The 22,655-nt window shown below is 37.0% G+C and overlaps 1 protein-coding gene across 4 annotated transcripts; it reads left to right on the plus strand.

The window, feature by feature from the left end:
• Positions 1–634: 634 nt before the first annotated feature.
• Positions 635–22,561, plus strand: KLHDC8A (kelch domain containing 8A). 4 transcript variants are annotated; one of them, XR_015742816.1, is made up of 8 exons: positions 4,687–4,988; positions 10,135–10,190; positions 10,715–11,130; positions 12,219–12,383; positions 15,226–15,441; positions 17,493–17,594; positions 18,962–20,602; positions 20,634–22,561. XR_015742816.1 is itself a non-coding variant. In XM_087929417.1 (7 exons), exons 3-7 carry the CDS (start codon positions 10,755–10,757, stop codon positions 19,153–19,155), a joined length of 1,053 nt encoding a protein of 350 aa, XP_087785543.1. In that variant the 5' UTR covers positions 635–881; positions 10,135–10,190; positions 10,715–10,754; the 3' UTR covers positions 19,156–22,561. The 4 variants fall into 4 exon arrangements, 3 of the variants coding, with proteins under 3 accessions (XP_087785543.1, XP_087785545.1, XP_026571394.1); XM_087929417.1 differs by lacking the exon at positions 4,687–4,988 and adding an exon at positions 635–881 and having other exon boundaries at positions 18,962–22,561; XM_087929419.1 differs by lacking the exon at positions 4,687–4,988 and adding an exon at positions 3,994–4,158 and having other exon boundaries at positions 18,962–22,561.
• Positions 22,562–22,655: the final 94 nt, after the last annotated feature.

A 22,655-nucleotide genomic window follows, 5' to 3' on the forward strand; every position in this document is an offset into this window, starting at 1 on the left:
ATTGCCAGGAAGACTATTCACACTCATGCCCAATAGCTTATGAATAATAACAGGTATTGAAAAAGTGAATTGCACATAATACTCTGAATATATTTTGTAAAATATAAGTGATCATTTTCCCATTAACTTTCATCATCTAACTTTTTTGTGAACAATTGAAATTAGTCCTACGAAATCAATCACTTATTGGGCATACATTTTTATTTGGATTCTTCTTGTGAGTACTTCACAATTCCTACCTGCAATCTAGCATTGTGGAAAAGGGTAGAATTGACATACTGGGGAGAGACATGCATTATGCAGTCCCCATTTTTACACTCAAAGATGAAGGTAAGAATGTAGCAAATACATGCCTGCTTTTTAACAATCATAACACCAGGGGGCTCCTGGGTGTTCTTTGTCAATTAATCAGGTTCAGCTGTCATAAAATTGCTTTTCCCAAGGAAGCATGTTTAGGTAATCTGTATCTATCAAAATGCTTCATGAAAAGCACCAATCAAGTATTTGATCATTAAAGAGTATTACTTTTCTCTTTAAAAAAAGAAAGAAAAAGGATTATTCAACTATTGTAATAACATTCTCTGAAATATAAGAGCCAATTTCTCATTTGTTAAACTCTTGATTTTACAGACCTTGATTCCACAAAATCTGGATGTAATGAATTTCAGGGAATATCAGATTTTACCTCAAACAAGAGACCAAGTCTGTGGTTTGATGAGGCAATCAGTACAACATTTGCTTCTCCTAAACTGTGGCCATGTATCTGCATATGCTTCATTTTAAAGTGAAGACTTAACTAAAGCCAGATGCTTTCTTCAAGTTAATAGGTTGTCCAATATCATCATCAATGAAACCAGTACCTCCTCAACAAATAGCTAAAGGTAAGGTTTTTTTTTCATGGATGCACAGGTTTTGCAGCTAAAAAAAGTCCAATTTGCAATTGAATTGACATTTGGAATTAATGGACATTCAATTCCCTGGCTATTCAATTGAGGATTTACTATATTTATAGTATGAGAACTACCGATTCTTCAGATTAATGGAAGACAAAAGAAGCCTCCTGTGTTTTTTAACTAATTCACATTCAATTTGATTTTTCAAAATAGCTTTAAAAAAAGTATTGCAGTAGAGAAGCAAGTAATTGAAATTCTTGTGGATAGAAAGTCATGTACGGTATTTGCATTATATACAGTACCTACACTGACAAGTGTGTATCTCGTTGTCCTGTCCTTCCTTATACAATCATCTCTCCAGTGATATGTAGCCTCCCAGGCTTCCCATCTAAATCTTTATAGAAAACTCCAGAATGAAACTTTCTCCATTGCCTTTTGAGTAGCAGTACCTGTGTCATCAATAAAGGAGAGTCAGCTGGAGTAATATGTTTCTACTCACATATTTCAAAATGCTATTTGTGCTCAGAAGGATAATCTGCTGCAGTCAGCTCACCATGACCAACCTGCCACAGCCAACTCACCACAGGACAACCCTCTGTGGGACAAGAGTTGCATTAATATCAAAGAAATAATGGAATAGAACCATTAAAGAAAGGATGCAAAAGGAGGGACAGAATGAAATATGAATGGCAAAAATTAAAATCATTTTCATTTATTTTAAATAAATAGAATTGTCAAATTGTCCTGCAATGAGTTGTCTTGCAACTAGTTGGCTGTGGCGAGTTGGCCACAGCAAGTTGTCCCATTCCTAGCCCAGATGCTGTGGGTAATTGTAACTCTGAGAATTGTAATTTAGCGACACTTGGAGGGCCACAAATGTCCAGCTCTCATTTAAATGCATAATTTGATGCATGAGTTAAGCTTACTTAGTAGAAATAGATTCTACTAATAGCAGTGAACAGATTGCATACAGTATATATAATGCAGAACATGTATACAGGTAATCATCACTTAATGTCCCTAATTGGGACTGGCAAACCTATTGCTAACTGACAGACTTGTAAAGCAAAAAATTATGACTATGCTGATTTACAACAGCAGTTCCAGCAGATCTGGTTACAGTCATTAACTGAATACCACAAGTCATTATGTGCAATATAACACATATGTGACTTTCAACCTCCTGCTAGCTTTCCCACTGACTTTGGTTGTCAGAAGCCTGCCAGGAAGGTAAAAAAATGGTGATTGATACGTGCTGTGACTATTATAAGTTCTAAGCACCAAAAATCACAAACACATGATTACAAGGACATATATAATATGTCCATATCTTTGATGGTTGGTTGTCAATCTGTTTTTTCAGTGTTATAATTTTGAATGGATGTTAAATAAATGGTCATTTAATGAGAACTGCCTGTATAGGATGAAATCTAAAAATTCCAGTTACCAATTGGCTAAAAAAATATTTGCACTGGGACACTAATGCCTGGTAATTACCAGATATTCCATCCATTGCAACTATTAATCTCTTACAGAAATTAAATATTCGAGTTCCATTTTTTTTAAAAAAATACATGAAAATGGTTCTAGGATGAAAATATAGGATAGCACAAAAGATAATTCTATCTTTTATCAATGCATATGTGCAGATCATTATGTGAGACTGCCTACTGTCTTCAGGAACATATTTTGAATACTGCCACTGTACATTTCATTTTTATAACATTATTTATGATAGAGAAAACAATTATTATTAATGCCATAGCACCAAATATAGCTCTTCGAACTTGGTTATCCATAACTTGCTCTACATCTATTTTTAGCCAAAGACCAAGAGCCTATAGTTTGCTCCATCTTGGCAATTAAGAATCTAACTTTATGATAAGACTTCATTATGGTCTGAGAGCAATGGTGGGATTCAAATAATTTAACAACTGGTTCACCCAGGGTCAGGGTGGCTGTTGTGGGAGGCGTGGACTGACCTGACCCTGGGCAAACTGGTTGTTAAATTACCCCTGCCCCATCAATGTGGATCCTGGGCACTGCACTGCAATGGAGAAATGGGAAATGGAGCAGCTGGCAAGAAGGATGGAAGAGGAGCAGAGAGAAGAAACAGGAAAAGTAGCCCTCTCCTTCCCTTGCGTCAGCCATTCTGTTGCCCGTTTCTCCATTGCAGCACAGTTCAGCACCCAGGATCCACTTGATGGCAGGTGGAGAAATTTAACAACCTGCTCCCCCAAACTGGTGTGACCGGCTGAATCCCACCACTGTCTGAAAGTCTTGCTGGGATGGCTCAAAGGTGTAGAAGAGCCATTCCTCTTAGCATATTAAAGAAATGAAAGAGAACCAGGCAGTCCCCAGGTTGCAACTTTTAGCATACTTTTTCAGGGATCAAAAAATCATGAACTAGGAAAAGAGATGTGGAAGGTAGGTCAGGCAATGCAATAGATTCTCAACCAGTCCTTGAGTATTGAAGATTTGTCCTGAAATGAATACAAATTCCAGCTCCTTTGCAATGGTGGTTTATTCACTAGCTCAGCAAACAACAAATACTCTTCTCTGACAAGAAAGGCTAAAATCCAGGCAAGGTTAGAGTTGGGTTTGAGTTTGCTCCCTATCCTTTTATTACCATTATCATGAAACACACCCCACCACACCCAGGACTATATGCAATTCTAATTCTGGCCACGCCTAACCCATTATCCCTAAATGCTATTAATTCTATAACATGTCTACATCCCTACCCTATTCCGACCCACACTAACTGATCCCCACCTGGTGCCACCTTCACCATGTTTTAACCTAAGGCTTAATTATCACTTATATGTGCCCCAACCCCCTTTAACAATATGCACCACATCAATACATGAAAAGAGCCATTTCCAGCAGCCCAGCACTTGTTTCAGAATCCATCCTCCATCCCTGCAGTTGTTTCAGAATCCATCCTCCATCCCTGCAGTTGTTGCAGAATCCATCCTCAGCTCTGCTGAGTCATTCCAAAGCCATCTGCTAGCACACAAGCAGAAATACAGATCCAGCAGCAGCAGAGATAAGGTGACATGGTCAGCTGATTTGCTGTGAGGCATATTAGGAGTTGACAGGCTTCCGAGTGAACTTGGAGCTTGACATAGGTCTAGTGAGAGTTTGAGAGAAAACTTCCCACTATGATCCAGTCTGTCACTTTTGCACTGCTTAGTATGAAAGTGTAAAAGAGGAAAGAAAGGAAAGGAAGAGATGAAGAATTATAGTACTAGGGGAGCCTCAGGTGAGCTAAGCATTTGTGGTGACCCTGAAAAGTGATTGAAAGGGGCATTTTGGTCACTTCTTGGCAGGCACTGATTAACATGACCAGATAAAGAACTATAGAGCAAAATGGAAGATTACTTGCTCAGAGATATAACTGTGTTTTAGATCTCATATTGTAGATGCTATGTTCTAATAAATCATGCTTTGGGTCCTGGAATATCTGTAACACATTGAGTAATAGTTTCTGTGTAATTTGAATGTACAGTTATAGAACACCACCAGTATAATACATTTTAATCATGGGAACTGATTGAATTGTATACAAGTAATTGGTCTAAGCTGCTATTATTGTTGTAACTGGATTTGTACATATTTATTCTAAGGCTGAACAGAACAGAACTTTGAAAGCTCTTCGCGATTTTGTTCATCAGCATTTCTTCCATTTTCACCCAACCCTGCCTTGCATTCCAAATGGAGTACCCCTCCTCCCTGCAATTTGCCACGCAAGAGCCTGCTGGAAAACTTCCTGTGCACGCATGGGAGCCATAAAAGGCTTATTCTGGCTCTTGTAATTCAGTGGTGGTTTTTTTTCCCCCTTCTCGCTTGCTCCTTCCCTCCCTCTTCTTTAGTTGATTCTAGCTTAGGAACTGAGAAAATACAGGTCATCTTAGTCATTGGGAATACTTTTGCATACGAGTATATTCCAGAGCAAAACTAAAGGGCTCGATTTATTCAGCTGGGGAATTCTTTTCTGCACTTTTTCTTCTACCAGCATATAATCTGCATCACTTTTGGATTTACTTCCCACTTATTAAGGACTGCAGCCTCCAGGGAAAACTGAGCACAGATGTGAGTAACCATCCATAAATGCAGTTGGAGGGATTAAGGGGGCAAATGAGAGAATGACAGAGAGATTTTGGAGTTCAACTTGCTATCTTTTCCTTTTGTGAAAGGTCTCATTTCACAAGAATATATAACAGCTGGCTCTTCATTATAGAGAAAAAAGGCTTTTTGGAAGCAACAAACACAAACTCCCTACTGTTATTTTTGCTTTTTTTTCTGTCTCTCTTTTTCTTTCCATGTGGAGCATCTTTTTTTGGTGCATAACTTTCATGAGATCTTAGATTAATTTAATCATAGAGGTTATCAGTGATTCATCTAATATTCCTCAGTAGTTTCTGAGAAGAAAAAATATGACTCAGTTTGGCAAGCAGTATCCTTGATTTGTCAAAAGTAATTCTGTAATTTTAAACGTTCAGGAATATAGATATGCATGCTATAACTAAGGAAATTACATTTAAGCAGGCGAAGCTGAGTTTACACACCAAGAGAGGTGTGCACTGGATATGCAGTTGGGATGCAGTATCTTATTTTTTGCTACCCAGGGTGAATTTTCTCTAAGGGCAATTTCCAGCAAAGCACAATTCTTGCAGGAAGTGTCACTGCGGTGGTTTCAAGAGATGTGAGAGAAAGAGGCAGAAAACACCAGGCTAGAAATGTTATTGGTGGTCATGAAGGGGGAAAAAAAAGCCAATATTTCTCACAGAAGGAATTGCATCTCTAAGATATTCAAATAAACTATAGGAAGAATTAAATAATCTGATCATATTCGGTATTGAAAGAACAGCAAAATAGGAATAAATGATTCCTAGCGATGGAATCAGATCTGATTGGAAATGGCAGTTGACAGCCAAATCTTATGAGCCTGTGCCTGGCTCATAAGATTTGGCTTCAGATACAAGATAGATTGACCTGAACTGCCATACTATACTGAATATTTTTCTAACTGGCAAGAGCTATCTTTATACCTGGTATTTTAAAACTAAATATAGTTTATGATCTTTTGCATGCAGAATATGTACTTAAATACATTGTTCTATGGTTACTTACTTCCCCATATGTTTACACGACAAAGGAGTTATACTAGAGTGAGATAATATTATATAGTGTGGATAGGTAAATCCTTATGCAAAAGAATAAATGGTAAACAAGTTAGCACCACAAGCAATACCTAAGAGGCAAGCAGGAGAAAATGTCAACCTTCCCATGACATTCTGCTTCAGCCCTTTTTTTAAAAAAAAAAAAGTCAAATTGGAGAAAAGCTGAGTTGTAACTTACCAAGTGTTTAATTCTGTCATTTGAGGCTTCAACCTAGAGACTTATTTTTAATACCACTGTAGGTGTTAATTAATTCAGCAGTGAAAGGTTCCTTATAAATGCACTGTGAATGATCACTGGGTTTGGTTTTTACAGTACAAAATAATGCACTATTTTAAAGTTAATTTTTCCTCTTGTTTTCACTGCCATTATTTTGTTTTCCTTTTATAAATTAAAAAGGAAACTGAGTTTGATTTCAAGTGATTTCATGGATGTATTGATGTATTGATTGACACAATACATCCACCACATCATGGGAACATTTTTGGAATGAATTTTTCCCTACCCTTTAGCTCTGCCCCACATCTAAGTACTAATCTAGCCAAACAATCCCACTAAAGCCAAAGTTGGCTTGTTTAAACCTTTGATCTAATAACAAACACATTGTTATTAACACTTTGTTATTTGATTTTTTTCATTAAGAACAAATGAATTTGATAACTGAACTGGCCTTCTTCCCTAGCCATTTTTTTCCGATTTGGATTGAAAATCCCGATTATTGCATTACAGGCAAATGTATACAGCAAGGGAAAAAAGCCCCACTAATATTTCTAAGTTTAAAACATTGACCATCAAATTCGTATGTATGTATGAATTCATATATATGTATGAATGTATGTACACATAGTCAACCCCTTTAATATCGGCCTTTGCTCTATTCTAGGTTACTCTCTGACTTAATGGTATGTTACTCACGGATTTAATATATTCTAGGTGCTTCTAGGTGCTTGGTTAAGAATGTGAACAAAGCCCTGGATCTTGCTGGCCATTGGGAGGATACTTTGCAGGAAATGCATGGTTAGGAGAGAAGGTTACACATATTCTAGTACTTAAAACTAAGATAATTTGGATCTAGTTAATATTTGGATGGGGAACCCTGGGGAATTTGAGTGCTATTGTTTTACCAGGAAGTTTTTTTAAAAAAATCTCAGAAGAAAATGTTCATAAATTACTTCAATAATGTTGTCAGAAATGATATGGATGTGCCCAAGTGTTAGGGCGTTCCTACTCTGGAGGTTTTAAGATGCGATCGGAGAACCACTTGTTTGAAATGGTATAGCGTTCCTGATTGAGTAGGGGGAGGGACTGGAAGTGCTTTTATATACAGAAAGTATTCAGACTCCCTTAACTTTTGTCAATTTTGTTGTCCTGCAACCTGATTCTACAGATGTTGAAATTCATTTTTTTCTCACTAATCTACACCCATACTGACAATGTGAAAACGGAAGTTTATATCTATAAAGTATGCTGTTAATCTACTCACTTACATTCTAGTTTGCCACATTATCTTTTTTGGAGATGGGAAGAAGGAGAGATGATCTTCCATATGTTGTAAACAATAACCCTAACAATCCCTGCCAACATTGCCAACAAGTTCTTCAGTGTTAATGCATCTTTACTTATTAATTAGTAACCTATGGCTGATGCACATAACTGCTGGAAAACCGGCAATTTATAATAGTCCACCAAGTAAGAATTTACAGAGTCTCCAAATTTGTCTATGGGTACAAATGTGGGCAGGCTTCCATGAAGTCAGACATGCTAATTTATAAAAAAAAATTGTATGCATACTCTAGTATAATTCTTACCTATCAATAATATATAAGCAACTTGGATCAACCTTCAAAGTATTTTTGGAAAAGGCCTTGGAAAAATCTATCTTAAAACATTTTACAAAATCTATCATAAAAACATTTTACATTTAACATGTTACATTTCTATGCCATTTATGGTATTTTCATCAGTTTGCCACTGGCTATCAGTTAAGGATGTTTTGAGTCCTAAAATACTGCATGGCTTAGAACTGGGATTAGAACCCAGTATAAGAGAGATATTTGGAAGAGGCAGCAGTGAGGAAAATATGTGTTTTTATTAATTATATTTTAGGAATTGTCATTTGAAAAGTGATAATATATACAATGTTGTTATACATCTATATTTGTGAGTGTTCTTGAAGATTTTTTCAGGAGGAAGAGGTAGAATAAAAATTCAGAAATCAAATAAGCCAAGCCAAATAGCAGATGATGATATCAACAAAGCCTAATTAATTTATCTATGGATTTTATTTAAATGTTTAGTTATAGATTTTAACATATTAAAATTGTCAAGGTCCCACAGACCAATCGAAATGAATTTTCTTATCAGAAGAAGTTAATATTTAGTAATGCCATCTATTCTATTTGTAAGAAGGATCTCTTCTCCATGTGTGACTATGGTATTGTAGTTAGCAGTATGGTAAATGTCCATTTAAACTGAATAATTGATATTTGCATCAATTTACATAATTTGCATAATGTTGTATTTCACACTATCTGGTTGGCAGAAATTGTTACCTAAATACCATCAATTGTTTGAACTGCTTTGGAAACAACAGGCTTGGTGTGTTATTTGGGGGTGAAATTTCCACTGACATTTTATCCATTGCATCTGAAACGTGCCAAATAGGAGTTTGTAAAATTGAGCTTTTATTGTATAGTAACTGATTTTAAAAAGCAAACAAATGAATCAAGAATGTCATTGTTTTTCTCCCAATCTTATATATACTCTATAAAGAGAATATTACTGCTTAAGACCAGATTTCTGTCCAAGTTGTTAAATCCATTTTAAATAGACAGTTCATCCTAAAACAAGGTCAGATGAGTATTTGGAGCCAAAAGGCACATTAGTTGACACAATAGCACTTGTTGAGATCATATTATGAAAATTCTTGAAAAATGATTGCCTTGGTGGGTGTGGCTAATAGGAAAACACCCTTTTATTGGAAAGTAGTTTGGTTACACTACTATAAATTAAAATGAATTATTCTATTCGTCCTGCAGTTAGTTTTACAGTAATACAACATCCCCTTTGCAAAAAACAAACCAACAAACCAAACAGGAGTAGACTAATTCATTTGTTAGCGTCAACAAAAGCAACCAGTATCAAGCACATAACAATTTATCTTCTCATTTTTGAAAACATGAAAAGTCTGGTGCTTTTTTATAAACCATTGTGTGATCTTTGGATACAGAGCAATATATAAGCTGGGCCAATGCTTATTCTGGTATAAACCAATCTACTTCATTTAATGAAATGAGCTTTGGTTCCAGAGTGTATGGAATAATAAATGTGCTATCTAAGAGGCTGGGGATTAGATATTATTGCCATAGACTAACAAGGCTGTCTTTTTAAAAATACCTCACTGCCATCCTTGTTTTTCCATGATCTATTTAAATTTCTGTTCTAGAGCTTACTCGTTTTTTCTGGATTACATGTATGAAGCTTTTCCTTTATCTTGCCTGCAAGAACAGTTGCATGCCAACTTGGTGGGAACCTCAGTAACACACATGCATTTGCTGATATCTTTAAAGCCACTTAATTTCTTCCATCCCAAAGAAAAAGAAATAGTTTCTGGGAAATAAAGCATTTAGCCTGAGCCTGCTTATGCTCACACGGGGACATTGGAGCAGCTGCTGCTAGCTGTAAGCATAAGCAGCTGGGTCCATTTCTCCCTAACCTCATTTACATATTTGTCAGCTGTTCAGAGCAAGACAGGAAAAATAATCCCTTTGCTTGTCATAGGAGTTTGCAATTTTGACTGTGTCCTAATTAGTGCTCCTGTTTCCTGGTGCTCACAGCTCAGGGCTGTGCTGCATGAGGCAGCCACAATTTATAGGAGATGAAGTAGGTATGAGTGAGCTAGGAAGATAGGAAAAAGGGGCTTCGAAGGACGGGCCCAAGAAAGAAGCAAAGTTGGCTGGAGGGAAATCTTCAAAGCTGGATAGAGGCTCTCTGATCTGCGTGGAATTTTGGGCGTGCAAGAACAAAAGAAATAAATTTAACTTATCTTATTATTTAGGATCAATAACCAGCAGACAAAGAAATGGAGGATTAACTGAGAAGACCCAATAAAAGGTATGAGAGTTATTTGTGTATCTACAGAGCAAAGGAGACAACCTCCTTTTGATTTTAAGACTTCCAGATCCCACAATCAGCATCATACCCAGAGCCAGAGGTTATAGGAGCTGTGGTCTAACATTAGTATTTGATGGGCCCTAGGCTATAGAACCAGTTTGGTGTAGTGGTTAAAGCATTGGCTAGAAATTGGGAGACTAGCTCTACCTTGGGTACAAAGCCAGTGATGTGACCTTGAATCAGTCACTTGTCTGAGCTCTAGGAAGGAGACAATAGCCAACCACTTCTGAAAACAACTTGCCAAGAAAGCTGTTTTTGCCAAGACAGTTTTCTAGGGAGTCTCCAAGAAATGGATATGATTAAATAGAGAGAGAGAGATAAAGAAGCTAGAGATGGTAGAAAAGTCATAGAAAAGTTAGCTGTAGGACAGAGAGATGCATCCATGAAATTCTCAAGCCACTTGAAATCTGCATCCCTGTGTTTGAACATCTTGTTTGCTGAAACTTTCTTATGTTTTGTTGCAGTATACATGGATTACTAAGCAGATGTTTCTCTGTCCCTGAGATGGATGTGCCAAGCATCAAGGACTTTCAGTGGAAAACCCTAGCACCTTTGCCCAGTCCAAGAGTCTATTCTTCCCTGGTAGAGGCTGGTGGACAGGTGTTTGCCATTGGGGGCTGTGATGACAATGGTGTGCCAATGGACAGCTTTGAAGTGTATTCCCCAGAAGCAAACCAATGGAATTCTCTGCCTCCAATGCCTACAGCCAGGGCTGGGGTAGCAGTAGCTACACTGGGCAAGAGGATAATGGTGATTGGAGGTGTGGGAGCCCATCAGATGCCTTTGAAGATTGTGGAGATGTACAACATAGATGAGGGCAAGTGGAAGAAAAGAAACTCTTTGAGAGAAGCCTCAATGGGCATTTCTGTGTCAGTAAAAGGCAAGAAACTTTTTAAAAAATAAAGTGTGTAGTAGAAACAATTTTAACTTTGAAGGCAGTCCCCTGTCCTTGGATATTTTTCTGTTTGTAATTGGCTTTTTTCACATGCAGAGCCCTAGTCTAGTCAGCAAGAAGCTATCAACTTCTTTTATGCAGTCAGTATTCTTTGATTTTGACCCTTTCACCTGAATTGTTGGAATAACCATCAACAAATTGCTCTGGTTGTGTTTATGTGGTTTTCAACCATCTGGCCTAAAACTCACTGTGAATCCTGTCTTGTAATTGGAGTATGGTCTGACCTTTTCTTCTTTTTCTTTTTAAACACACAGCCAGGCAGTTCTGTATTCCTGCCAAATATGGAAGAAGTTGTTTATTCTGTTTGGTTTGGTGAAGTTTTTATAGCTCCCAGAGGACAGATAAATCAGTGCTTTCTAGAGCATGTGACAAGCTGAAGGTTTTTGCAAAGCATGGAGCGCCAAAGTCATTCAGTAGGAATTTATATAGGAAGGTGAATGTGTGCAGTCGAGCGTCAATCTTTTTTCCCTTCAGTATTTTTATCTTCACATTACAACCTGCTTTTGAATGCTTGAATCATTTTAGGTGACTATTTGCAATGAAAAGTATCAAATTGCTGTTATGAAGTAGAAAGCCAGAAGCTTCATTTTACCTGAACAAGTGTTTACCTGCTTAAATGGGAGGTTGACTGCAGGAGAGGAACAGCTCAGAGAAAGAAGCATTTGTTGGAATTTAGCCAAGCGCAATGAATACTCATTTATCATATTGCTATGCATGTGAACAACTCTTATTAGATGGACTAAAGTCATAAATAAATTTATAGCAGAACTTGATGGAAGTTTTTACCCTTAAAGTCCGGCTATATGATCTGTGGAACATGATAAAATGATAACAATGAATGTCTTTCCATTCAGGGATTATTGTGATTTTACATTTAAAATGCATGATTTATAACTCAGGTATATTTCTGCCTGATAACTTTGTTCTTAAATCTCCACATATACAATGGGGTAAACTCTTCTGAAACTCTAACACCAATTTCATATTTTGTTTCCTTTTTTCTTTCTTTCTAGACTACCGAATCTATGCAGCTGGTGGAATGGGAGCAGATCTACGTCCTCACAATTATATGCAACATTATGATATGCTTAAAGACATTTGGGTGTCCTTGGCAACCATGCCTACACCCAGGTATGCTGCCACCTCCTTTCTGCGGGGTACCAAGATCTATGTTCTGGGTAAGATTACACCTCAAAATATATTCCCATTTTGCAGCTAACTCTAACCCAAATTTGTCTCCAAATGCATAGTTCAAGAACCTGTTTCTTCTTTCTCAGACAGCTGCTTAAAATATACAGTGCTGGAAATGTCCTTTGAGTAAATAATGTCTGAGCAGTAACTATCAGGTTTTCACTGAAGCCATGGGTCCATGGCTGCATCTCTCCATCACAATGGAAAGAAATAGTATTTACATAAATGTCATTTTTCCTGTGCAATATTGTGAGATTAAGGAGCAACAACCCACAAATAGGTTCTTGGAAAAAAATACTGAAGTGACATTTCAAAATCATCAGTCACAAAGAAAACAAGAAACTCTTGTGAATAGTGTATCCACCAGTTTCAATCACTGTTGGTGACATCTGTGGCAGAATATTTGTTATGTCCCCCAAAAGGTAAAAAGTATAGAACCAATTATTAATCTTGTTTCTGCTCTTTAACTACTTTCACTACTTATGTAAGATCAAGATTACTATGTTCTTCGGTTCTACCAACCTCAAGAGGAGTTGGAAAGACTTAATTTTTTCACACAGTGTTCAGCTAATATAGGGTTTGCTGTCACATGTTCAGATTTAAACTACCTGTGACCAAACTTCCTGTAACCAAATTACCTGGAGGACCACAGTGGTCCTCCAGGTAATTCCAACACAACTGTCCTTCATTCATTAGCTAAAGTCAGTTTGCTGCCTCTGCCCTACCTTCCTGGGGTCACAAATTAGTCAGGAAGTCGGAGCTTTCACATTATCTAAGTCCCTCTCCCCTCTTCATCACCAATTAGCAACTTTCTTATGGCAGGGTATTTCAGGATTGTTGTTTCTATCAAGAAATCTCTTGAAGGTCAGATATTTTGCTTGCTGGATAGTAGCTAGCATTATAGAGTGAAAAGGACATACAGAGAGAAAAACCTTTGCAAGAAAGAATTCCCGAGTCTAGTACTTGAAATATAATCTTTATTTAGGAAATAACATGGTGATAAGAAACTCTGAGTTACTTTAGTCTTTCTTCAGCTAAAATACTGTCGATTGCTCTTGTCCATTATGGAGTGGTAGCAAATCAGATGAACAATACAGGTCAGAGACAGTATAGAAAGAAGGCAAAACTGAGAGCAAAGTGATGGAAACCTGAGAATAGCAGTTAAGAAGATGTCAAAGCACTTTAGGCAAGGAAATGAAAGTCCCCCTTCATTCTCACTACATCTATTGCCCCGAGGGTCAATCACTTTATCAATACAGAAGGTTGGTACACACAAAATTGAATTTGAACATTGATAATATAGCTAATAAATAGCATTAGGAGACTGCAGTATCTCCCCAATATACCTGTTTTCTATAAAGTTTAAATCAAACGGAGATAAGATCTGAATAGAATGAAATAATAAAAGTCATTTCTATTTTGATCTACTGTGGCTGTTCTCATTCTAAGAGAGAGAGAAAAAATATGTTCTAAAGCTTCCAAAGTTGGGCCACGATATTTTGTGCCCAGCATGGAACAGGAAACCTATCACTGTCCTCATAAGTCATGATTCATAATACTCATCTCTGTCTCATGGCTTTTGATGAGTAAGTAAGTTGTCTTCTTAAGTAATAGAAGCAAATGTTGTCAATTTCTTATACACTTCAGTATAGTCTTAAAATGAGAGTAAATTCTGTTCACATCTACACCAGAGCTAACACGCTGTACTGAGTACTGAGGCATGAGTAGATAAGTGCTGGCTGGGGAAATCTGGGACTTGGTCCACACCTCTTAAAGTTATCCAGTTTGAAAATGGGCAGACAATAGTTATCAAGCTTCCTGCAAGGGGAGAGCAAGAATGATAGGAGAGGAAGTGAGTTAAAAAATTATTTTTACTTAAAGTAATTACATAAACAGAACTTGCAGTAAAGAGCTCTTGTGACTTTCCTTTGTTCATTCTTCCTGCAGCTGGTAATCATGCTTAATCTTTCTTGGATGTTTTTAAAGCAGATGTATTTTCTACAAATCTCAAGATCTCCCAGATGTGCTGACAGCTCCCTCTCATTTCTTACTTTTTATTGCTCCCTTTTGGCTCCAGTTCTGTGTTGAGGGAGTGATTATCCATCATGCCTTGATAATCAGTTTAGTTAAGGACAACTGTAAATATAAAAGTATAACACCACCACTAGCAAAAAAAAAAAAACATCCCAACAGATCAAAAAATAAAATTGGTACATTATCAAAGATTAAAATGTTGCTAATCAAAATATACTATTGTATAAAATGGACAGATAGGTGGAAGCTACCATGACATGCTTAATGATCATAACTGCAACCTTGAAGAAAATATACAATCCTTTTGAAGCGTAATTGATAGGACATCAATGGGATAAATTTATTATCCTACAACATCACATACTTCATGCCAAATATACAGTCAGGGGTTTGTCTGATTTATGAACTTAAAGAATAACAGTTCTAAGAATAATCATAATGATCAGTTGTGTCATGCGATGTTAGCTTTATAACTGAAATGTTGAAGAGTAGCAGAAAAATCTGTTCAGCTGAATGACTATCCAGAGAGAATTGCATAATGAGGCGTAATTTCCCCCCAAAAATATTTCATCGGTAGTCGGATCTTGTTATTTTCTAATAGGATGATGAATAAAAGGACATAAACTGAGTTGGTTTTTCAGTAGCCCAGAGAATCCTTTTCTCCTCACTTCCGATAGCATTTCCTCACCTGATTTTCCTCAGTTCCCATTCCCTGCTGCTTTCAGAATGATGAAAAAATATTGGTATGAAGCCAAACTGATCTTTCAATACAGTATCTGCTTTTCTGTACTGAAGGTGGAAGGCAGTCCAAGTATGCTGTGAATGCCTTTGAAGTCTTTGATATTGAGACCAGATCTTGGACCAAATTCCCCAACATTCCCAGCAAAAGGGCTTTCTCCACCTTTGTTTGCACAGAGAACAATATCTTTAGCCTTGGGGGATTGCGGCAGGGCAGATTGTACCGTCAGCCCAAGTTCATGAAAAATGTGGATGTCTTTGACATTGAGCAAGGTGAGTTCTTCTGTGATTGCCCTCCAAATTCCAATGTAGCTACGGGGAGAACAAACTTTTGATGACACACTTTTTATAACTAATAAAATGATGTCTCTGTTTCATTGTGGTTTGCTATGTATATTCAGCAATACAGTTTGGGAAGATTTTGAAAGCATAGCAAGTGGTTGTATGAACCTAATGAACTTAAGTTGCTTATCCAAGCCTTATAATGGGGTGTACAATGTGTATTCCCTGGTTTGCATTTAACCTCTACAAAGTTTGGGATCTGTCCTATTTATCCTAAATAAGTTACTGCCCAATTGCCATTATTAAATTGTTACATCGAACTAGGTAGATTGGAAAATTACTAAATACATGAAGAATAGCTATATGAAATGTACAGTATTTATCATTAATATGAATTTACTTAGAATAAAATGTACTTTCATTCTGATTCTACCTACTTATCCTTAGCAAAACACACAAAAGTAAAAAGCAGCCCATGCCCCAAAATGTTATGTATCTCTGATGTAATAAAGGAATTAATCTATGTAATATAATGGTAAAAACTCTGGATTGCAGCTTTTGATTTTACAATCCAAGTTGAATCAAGTTGTATACTGATCCCTAAATATTTGAGAAGCCCATCTAAATTACGTTTTCAAACCAAGTGTTCTCCAGGTGCCAGAAAACTCATTGTTCCAATTGTACTGCCAATTGTTGCTAAATTTATATTAAGCTTTAAAGTTCATATGTAAAACCTTTATGTGAAATTCATAAATCCAGAAGTCAGTTTTAACTTAATGGAGGAGATGAGTCGGCGGAGAAATGAAGCAATTTATCATCTTACTGTGAACAGTAACTACACACCAGAGAGAGGGCCCCACATATTATTGAGTTAATGGAGGGTTGCAGCCTTTTATGAGATTCTCTTGAACTTCAGATTGTCATGCTTTTCTAATGCCATGGGCTTCAAATTTGCCGAAACCTAGGAAGAGTTGTATGTGGAATGTTAACTTTTATATGTTAATGAACGTTAATATTTTAGAGCTCTGCATGGAATTTTACTGGGAATTGGATAAGGAGATGTAACTTATTTGGTTTGCCTGTTGTTAAGAAAAAGGGGCAGTGTGATGGCTCAATGATTAAGATGTTGGGTTTGTTGGCTGGAAAGCCAGCAGACCAGGTTCAAAAACTGAGCATCACATGACAGGGTGAGCTCCTGTCCTTGCCCCAGCTCCTGCCAACCCAGCAGTTTCAAAGCATGTAAACGCAAGTAGATAAATAGGTACCATTTTGGTAGGAAAGTAAAAGCACTATGATGTCATGCTGGCCACATGACTGCAGAAATGTCTTTGGACAATGCTGGCTCAATGGCCTTGAAACAGAGATGTGCACTGCCCCACATAGTCGGCAACTAGTGGAGTATAACCTGCAATGACTTCTTTACCTTTTTTTTAATTGCCAAGAGATGGTTATGAGATGAAGAGTTTTATATTTATTAAGAGAAGATGAGATTATGAAATTTTTTTATATTTGTTGTGATGAGGGGGGGAAGCTGCTTTTTTAAAGGGAAGGGTTTTTTTACTTTTTGCCTTCTTACATTTTTTCTTTCTTTTCTTTTTCTAGTTTGCATTATGTTTTGTTGTGGTTTCTAAACCGTTTATTAAAATTATTATTAAAAAAAAGAAACCCAGGATAAGTTGCATATTGGTTCTCCCCATTCCTCAGCAAACTAGTATCTTTACTCAGGCCTGCCTCAAAGAAGTAGAATTTCTCCAGTAATAGTATATATTCAGTGGAGTTGATAATTTTCCCAGAAAGCAATGTCCATATATGTATATCATTGAATTCTGCAGAAGTTATAACAGCAAAGGGAGGGAATATGACTGAAGGACTTGGTGATCATGTCTGTACCAACCACTAAAACAAGTATAAGTGGGGAGGGAAATACAAACACGCAGAATATATCAGTGGGGGGGGGAATCTATTGAGTTATAGACCTCTGACATGCTATTAGCTATGAAAAAAGTCAAGATCATTTAATAATGAATCAGGTTAATTTTCAGGGGGCTGGATGAAGATTGATCGCTCATTTTTTCTGAAGAAACGACGGGCAGATTTTGTTTCTGGCTATTTAAAAGGAAGAATTGTTGTTGCAGGAGGATTAGGTAAGGATTTCCCCCCCCCCCCCATTCCTTCAAAGTGAATTCCAGTTTGAATTACATTTTCCTGAAACAGTTACTTCCAGTTTTCTTTATATTGTGAAAATAGGCCTGTCCATGAGTCTACCTCAAAATGTCTCCAATAAGTCCTGCTCTTATTAATGACCCTCTGCCCATTCCATGTCTATGGAGCCAATAGGGAAACAGTTAGTCTGGAAACACATAAAGCTTTACTATCATGGATCCCCTGGGTTCCTTTCTAAGCATGAACTCAGGTAATGATCTCTGAGTAGAAAGTCACAAACTTCAGATAAATATGTTCAAGGCATATAATAAATATGTCCAGATGATGGACTAGAAAAAAAAAAGATTATTATAGGTAAGGTTGAAGGAAATAGAAAAAGAAAGATGGATGGAATTTCCTTAGAAGAGTGCCTTTGTATTATTATAAAACTCCAGGTGTCAAGCATATCTTTACAATTACCAGGAAACTTGACTTAGTAATGCTGAACTAAAATCCAGTACAGCTAAAATATTCATACTGACAAAATAAACTGAAAAAGTATATTGTATAAAAGTATAAAAATATATTTTTATTGTGTGAAGTTGGGAGCCTGGGAAGAGAGATATACAAGATTTAAAATAGGACAATTAGAAATAGTTAAAATGAAGAAAAAATAAATCAACACAAATCTTTATAAGCTTACACTATGGACAGCTATGGTAGCCAAAATATCTGAAGAAATGTTTAAATTCACAATTATTTGTGCAGCTGTGAATACGATACAGTACAAATCAAACCAATTTCTTCTCTAAAGTGAGAGAGACAAATCTATATTCAGGGATAAGAAGTGTGTGTGTTTGTGTGCTTGTATTTATATCAAAGCAGGGGGATGAAATCACCTTTTTCTGAAACTATTCTCTGCACTCAACATGGCATGTAATCAATTCTGTTTTCTGTCAAGGAGAATAACAGCACTAGAAATCCAGCTGATTTAACTTGTTTTCAGTATTTTGTTAAAGTCAATTAGTTAAGAAACAGCAATAATCTCTCCAAAAATTACAGTTCCTACAACAGTTTTTTTCAAGTTTGGGAACCTGAAGATGTGTGAACTTCAGCTCACAGGATTCCCGAGACAGGCTCAACTATGCTGGCTGAGGAATTCTGGGAGCTGAAATCCATACATCTTAAAGTTTCCAAGCATATATCCTAAAGGATATATTTGCCCCAAATATGCATACATAAGTACACACACAAACACATATACATTTATATCCTTTTTAAAATCAGTGATCAGTAGAATGTTTATTAGTTGGCTTTGGAATTCGGTGAGTTTTTTAAACCATCTGTAATCATATTTTTCTCTAACCAGGAAACCAGCCAACCGTTCTAGAATCTGCTGAGGCCTTTCATCCTGGAAAGAATAAATGGGAAAGTTTGCCATCGATGCCTACTCCACGGTGTGCTTGCTCCTCCATTGTGATTAAAAACTGCCTTCTTGCAGTAGGTGGAGTGAATCAGGGTTTGAGTGACACAGTAGAAGCATTATGTGTCTCTGATTCCTAGCTGGCATGTCATTGGATGCTCACCATTCACAGTGATCTACAGACCAAGAAATAGCTCTGCAACCTTTAAAGCTGGGCCAGTGTCTTCAGTATGTGAAGAGTTGACACTTTTCCTTCACCATCTCTTGCACTGCCTTGCTTTTCTCTAATTCCTTTCATAGTGTCCTTTGGAGGCAACAAATTCTCCATGTAGCTGCACAATTTTGTGGTTCTGTCAGCTGGCAGAAACTCTTTCCTAGGATGATATCATTTCTGCAAACATTATAGAGCATCACTGACTCATGAGTTTATAGGGTACTTCCACTGTCAACTCTGAATGGCTGAAAATCAGGCCAGTTCTGTAATGGAGCAGTCAAGATTCCTAGCCTAACAAGAAGTTTTGTCTAAGGATGAGGAAGCATATCATCTAGGACTGTGAAAAGATTTTGCCTTCCTCTGAAATATCATGTACTAGTAACAGCCACTGAACAAAATCATTAAGATTCTGTGCTTTTCCAAGTACTTTTTGAAGAGTAACAATGGAAACAAGGGAATCTCGCAGAGCTACGGAACAGTGTGCCCCGGCATTCCTGAGCTCTTAAATTCTGCCATTATGATAACGAATTTAATGTTTTTCTGTGGGGAAAAACTTGAAGAATTCATAGTTTTCAAAATTCCCTACTGTGATATTGGACATACAGGGATTCAAAGCATCTTGCATGAATGTCTTCCAATCATGCAGCTTATGATAGTGAAGTCACCTCGATTTTTGTGAGAGCAACAAACATATTAGCAGTATATTCTATCCTTAGAATAGCAGGTTGTTTTGTCCAAGGGTCTGAAAACAAAAGGTTATAGGTTAAGAATCAATTTCAGAAGAAGAATCCCTCTGTCCCAGGAACCAAGGTATTTCTCCCTTCCATGAGTCAGTCTTTCCTTCCTTCCTTCCTTCCTTCCTTCCTTCCTTCCTTCCTTCCTTCCTTCCTTCCTTCCTTCCTTCCTTCCTTCCTTCCTTCCTTCCTCTTTATGTGTGCATATCTCTACCTTTCACATATTCATCAACTTCACTGTTGGTTCCATCCAGGGCACATGAAGTGTGGTTGAGTTTAATATAATTGATGTCTGAGTAGCAGAGAAGTTATGGACTTGGCTCATGCCCCTTTTCACATGTCTCATGGCAACAGTAACACTTGAGTGAAGTCTTGCCTGTCTTTTTTGTTTAAATCTGTTTCATATATTGTTTATCTTACTTAACCTGGAGGGTGAAATTGTCAGTTTGATTATTGATCAGTTCTGGTTACTTATTCAAAAGCAGCACAATTAAAATCTATGTTCATATTGTAACTTGAATAATTCCTATGAGCAGACAGTGTTCTGTTCTTATACAGAGAAAAGATAGAGCCTGAAGAATACTATTCTTAGCATTGATTTGGCAACTATAGAGCAATCATACACACATACGCTAAGGGGTTTTCTGCACTGCAGCCTTAAGCTGCTTAGCTCTTCTGTACATGCTATCTGGAAATGAAAGTTTAAGAAATCTATTTCCAAATTTCAACCTTTCATCCTCTTTGGTTTATAATGATGACCAGGTTTCTTATTTGGATTGTCGTTACCACTGACCCTGATTGGTGGATTCCTACTTTCTTTATCCCTTCTCCCCCACCCCCAGTTCTAGGAACATACTGCAAATTGCTTTCCTTATTGTGAGCAACAGAATTTGAGATTATGTAGTTTTGTGTGAGCCCCGCACCTTCATTTGACTCCTCCTTACTTTCCCATCTGGTACAGCCACCACTTAAAAAGAAAACATATTTTTTGTCATTCCTGCTTCACTTGGTTGCAAGGGAAAACTGGCAGAACTGTTGTCAAATTCACCTGATTAAACAAGAGGAAAAAATGTCACATTTTACCATTCTGCCTGTGAACTAGTAAAACAAATGAAATGAAGAAAAGAAACAGAAGTTTACCATTCTGGTCCTATAGGAGAGGGCAGGAGAGTCAGCAGCCCAGAACAAAACGATACTGAGAGGAAAGAGCATTCCTACCACAGTGCATGGTAGTTGTGTGGAGTGGGCAGGTTTAAGCACATTGAAATCCAGAGTGCAGTTGAACAACATGACACAAGTCAGAAAACACTACTTTTAAGTATTGAGAATGAGACTGTACATTCCTGCTCTGAAGAAACAGGCAGTGGCTTATATTCGTGTTGGGAAAACCTGTATTCTTCTGCAAAGTTGTCTCAGTCACTGCTCCCATTGTGTGACCTGTAAAGAAATCTTAAAGTCATATTTCTAACCCCACAGCGAAGCTTTGGATGAGTTGATACAGTCACTAGGGACTAGCATGACTCAAAGAGAGATTTTGTCTTTTTAACAGGTGTGCATATTGCCCTGGAAGGATGTCCCATCCTCAGATAAGTAAACATGAAGACAGAAATATCAGCATCTTTCAGCCAGCTTTTTTTGGACCTCCTTGGAACACTGGCTTTTTAATTATGATTAGGTAGCTTGGTAGTACTATTTTGCTTTTTGAATTTCATAGGATTTTTAAAAATTCTACATATCAACACAGCTCTCTCCATAGTGGTGCTCTGGAAAGCTCAGTTTCCATCAGGTAACTAAATCAGCTAGACAGTAAAAACAGATGACAACAAAATAGAAAGCACACAGGAATGAAAACAGCAAGCAAAAATTCTTGCATGACATCAGTACTTGTGAAGAGAGTAAGGTTATGAAAAAAGAAAAGATATTTGGCATCAAAAACATAATTGGGATGCTAGGTTAATTTGTCTTAGAAGAACATTCCAACTGAGGGACATAATAGTTGAAAAGCCATAGTGTCTCCATTTATCTCATTTTTACCTCCATTTATCTCATTTCCAGAAATGAGGGGCTTTCAGAAGAGATTATCTTTGTGCCCAGACTGGCTCACTTACCACTCACGTGGGATGATATAATCCTTCAAATACTTGGGTTTGAAGCAATGCAGGTTGCTAAAAATAAGGACCCAGTTTTGAATACTCTGGACTGAAAGCATGATTTTCAAGATTTATGTATTGTTTTGAATGTATGCCCCACATTCTGTTATGGCAACAAAGCAGAAACCTTGGAAAGCACTATTTCCATTAGGTAACTAAATTAACCATTCTAACAATTACCAATTAGCTGCACTGCATATACAAAGCAATTCAGTGGCATAATGTCATCATCCAGGAGACTTCAATTATGTCTGGCTAGTATAAGTGGTCTGTGCTGTTTTTTTGACCCAAGATACTTTCCAGGCATATCATATAAAATTTGCAAATTAGTGAAACATGAGAGCACATCATAATTATTTAAAAATGTGGAAGTTGGTCTTTTTTTGTGTGTGTAACAAAGATGTTCTTTCACAGAGTGTACAGGAAATAAAACTAAATTAAAAGAAAACACATCACAGTCTCACTCTGTTCCAGCAAAACTGGCTTGATTTTATGTGCAAAATTAAATATAAGGTTCAATTTGTTCCTACTGGAATAAATGG

The sequence above is a fragment of the Pseudonaja textilis genome, chromosome 3 (genome assembly GCF_049901715.1).
Source record: "Pseudonaja textilis isolate UNSWEBS1 chromosome 3, rPseTex1.2, whole genome shotgun sequence".
Lineage (NCBI taxonomy): Eukaryota > Metazoa > Chordata > Lepidosauria > Squamata > Elapidae > Pseudonaja > Pseudonaja textilis.

Excerpts from the sequence above, each read along its gene's own strand:
- KLHDC8A (XM_087929417.1), top strand. The coding sequence starts at position 10,755 with ATGGATGTGCCAAGCATCAAGGACTTTCAGTGGAAAACCCTAGCACCT. Across the intron at positions 11,131-12,218 it reads CATTTCTGTGTCAGTAAAAG|ACTACCGAATCTATGCAGCT; the intron begins GCAAGAAACTTT and ends CTTTCTTTCTAG. Across the intron at positions 15,442-17,492 it reads TGTCTTTGACATTGAGCAAG|GGGGCTGGATGAAGATTGAT; the intron begins GTGAGTTCTTCT and ends GTTAATTTTCAG.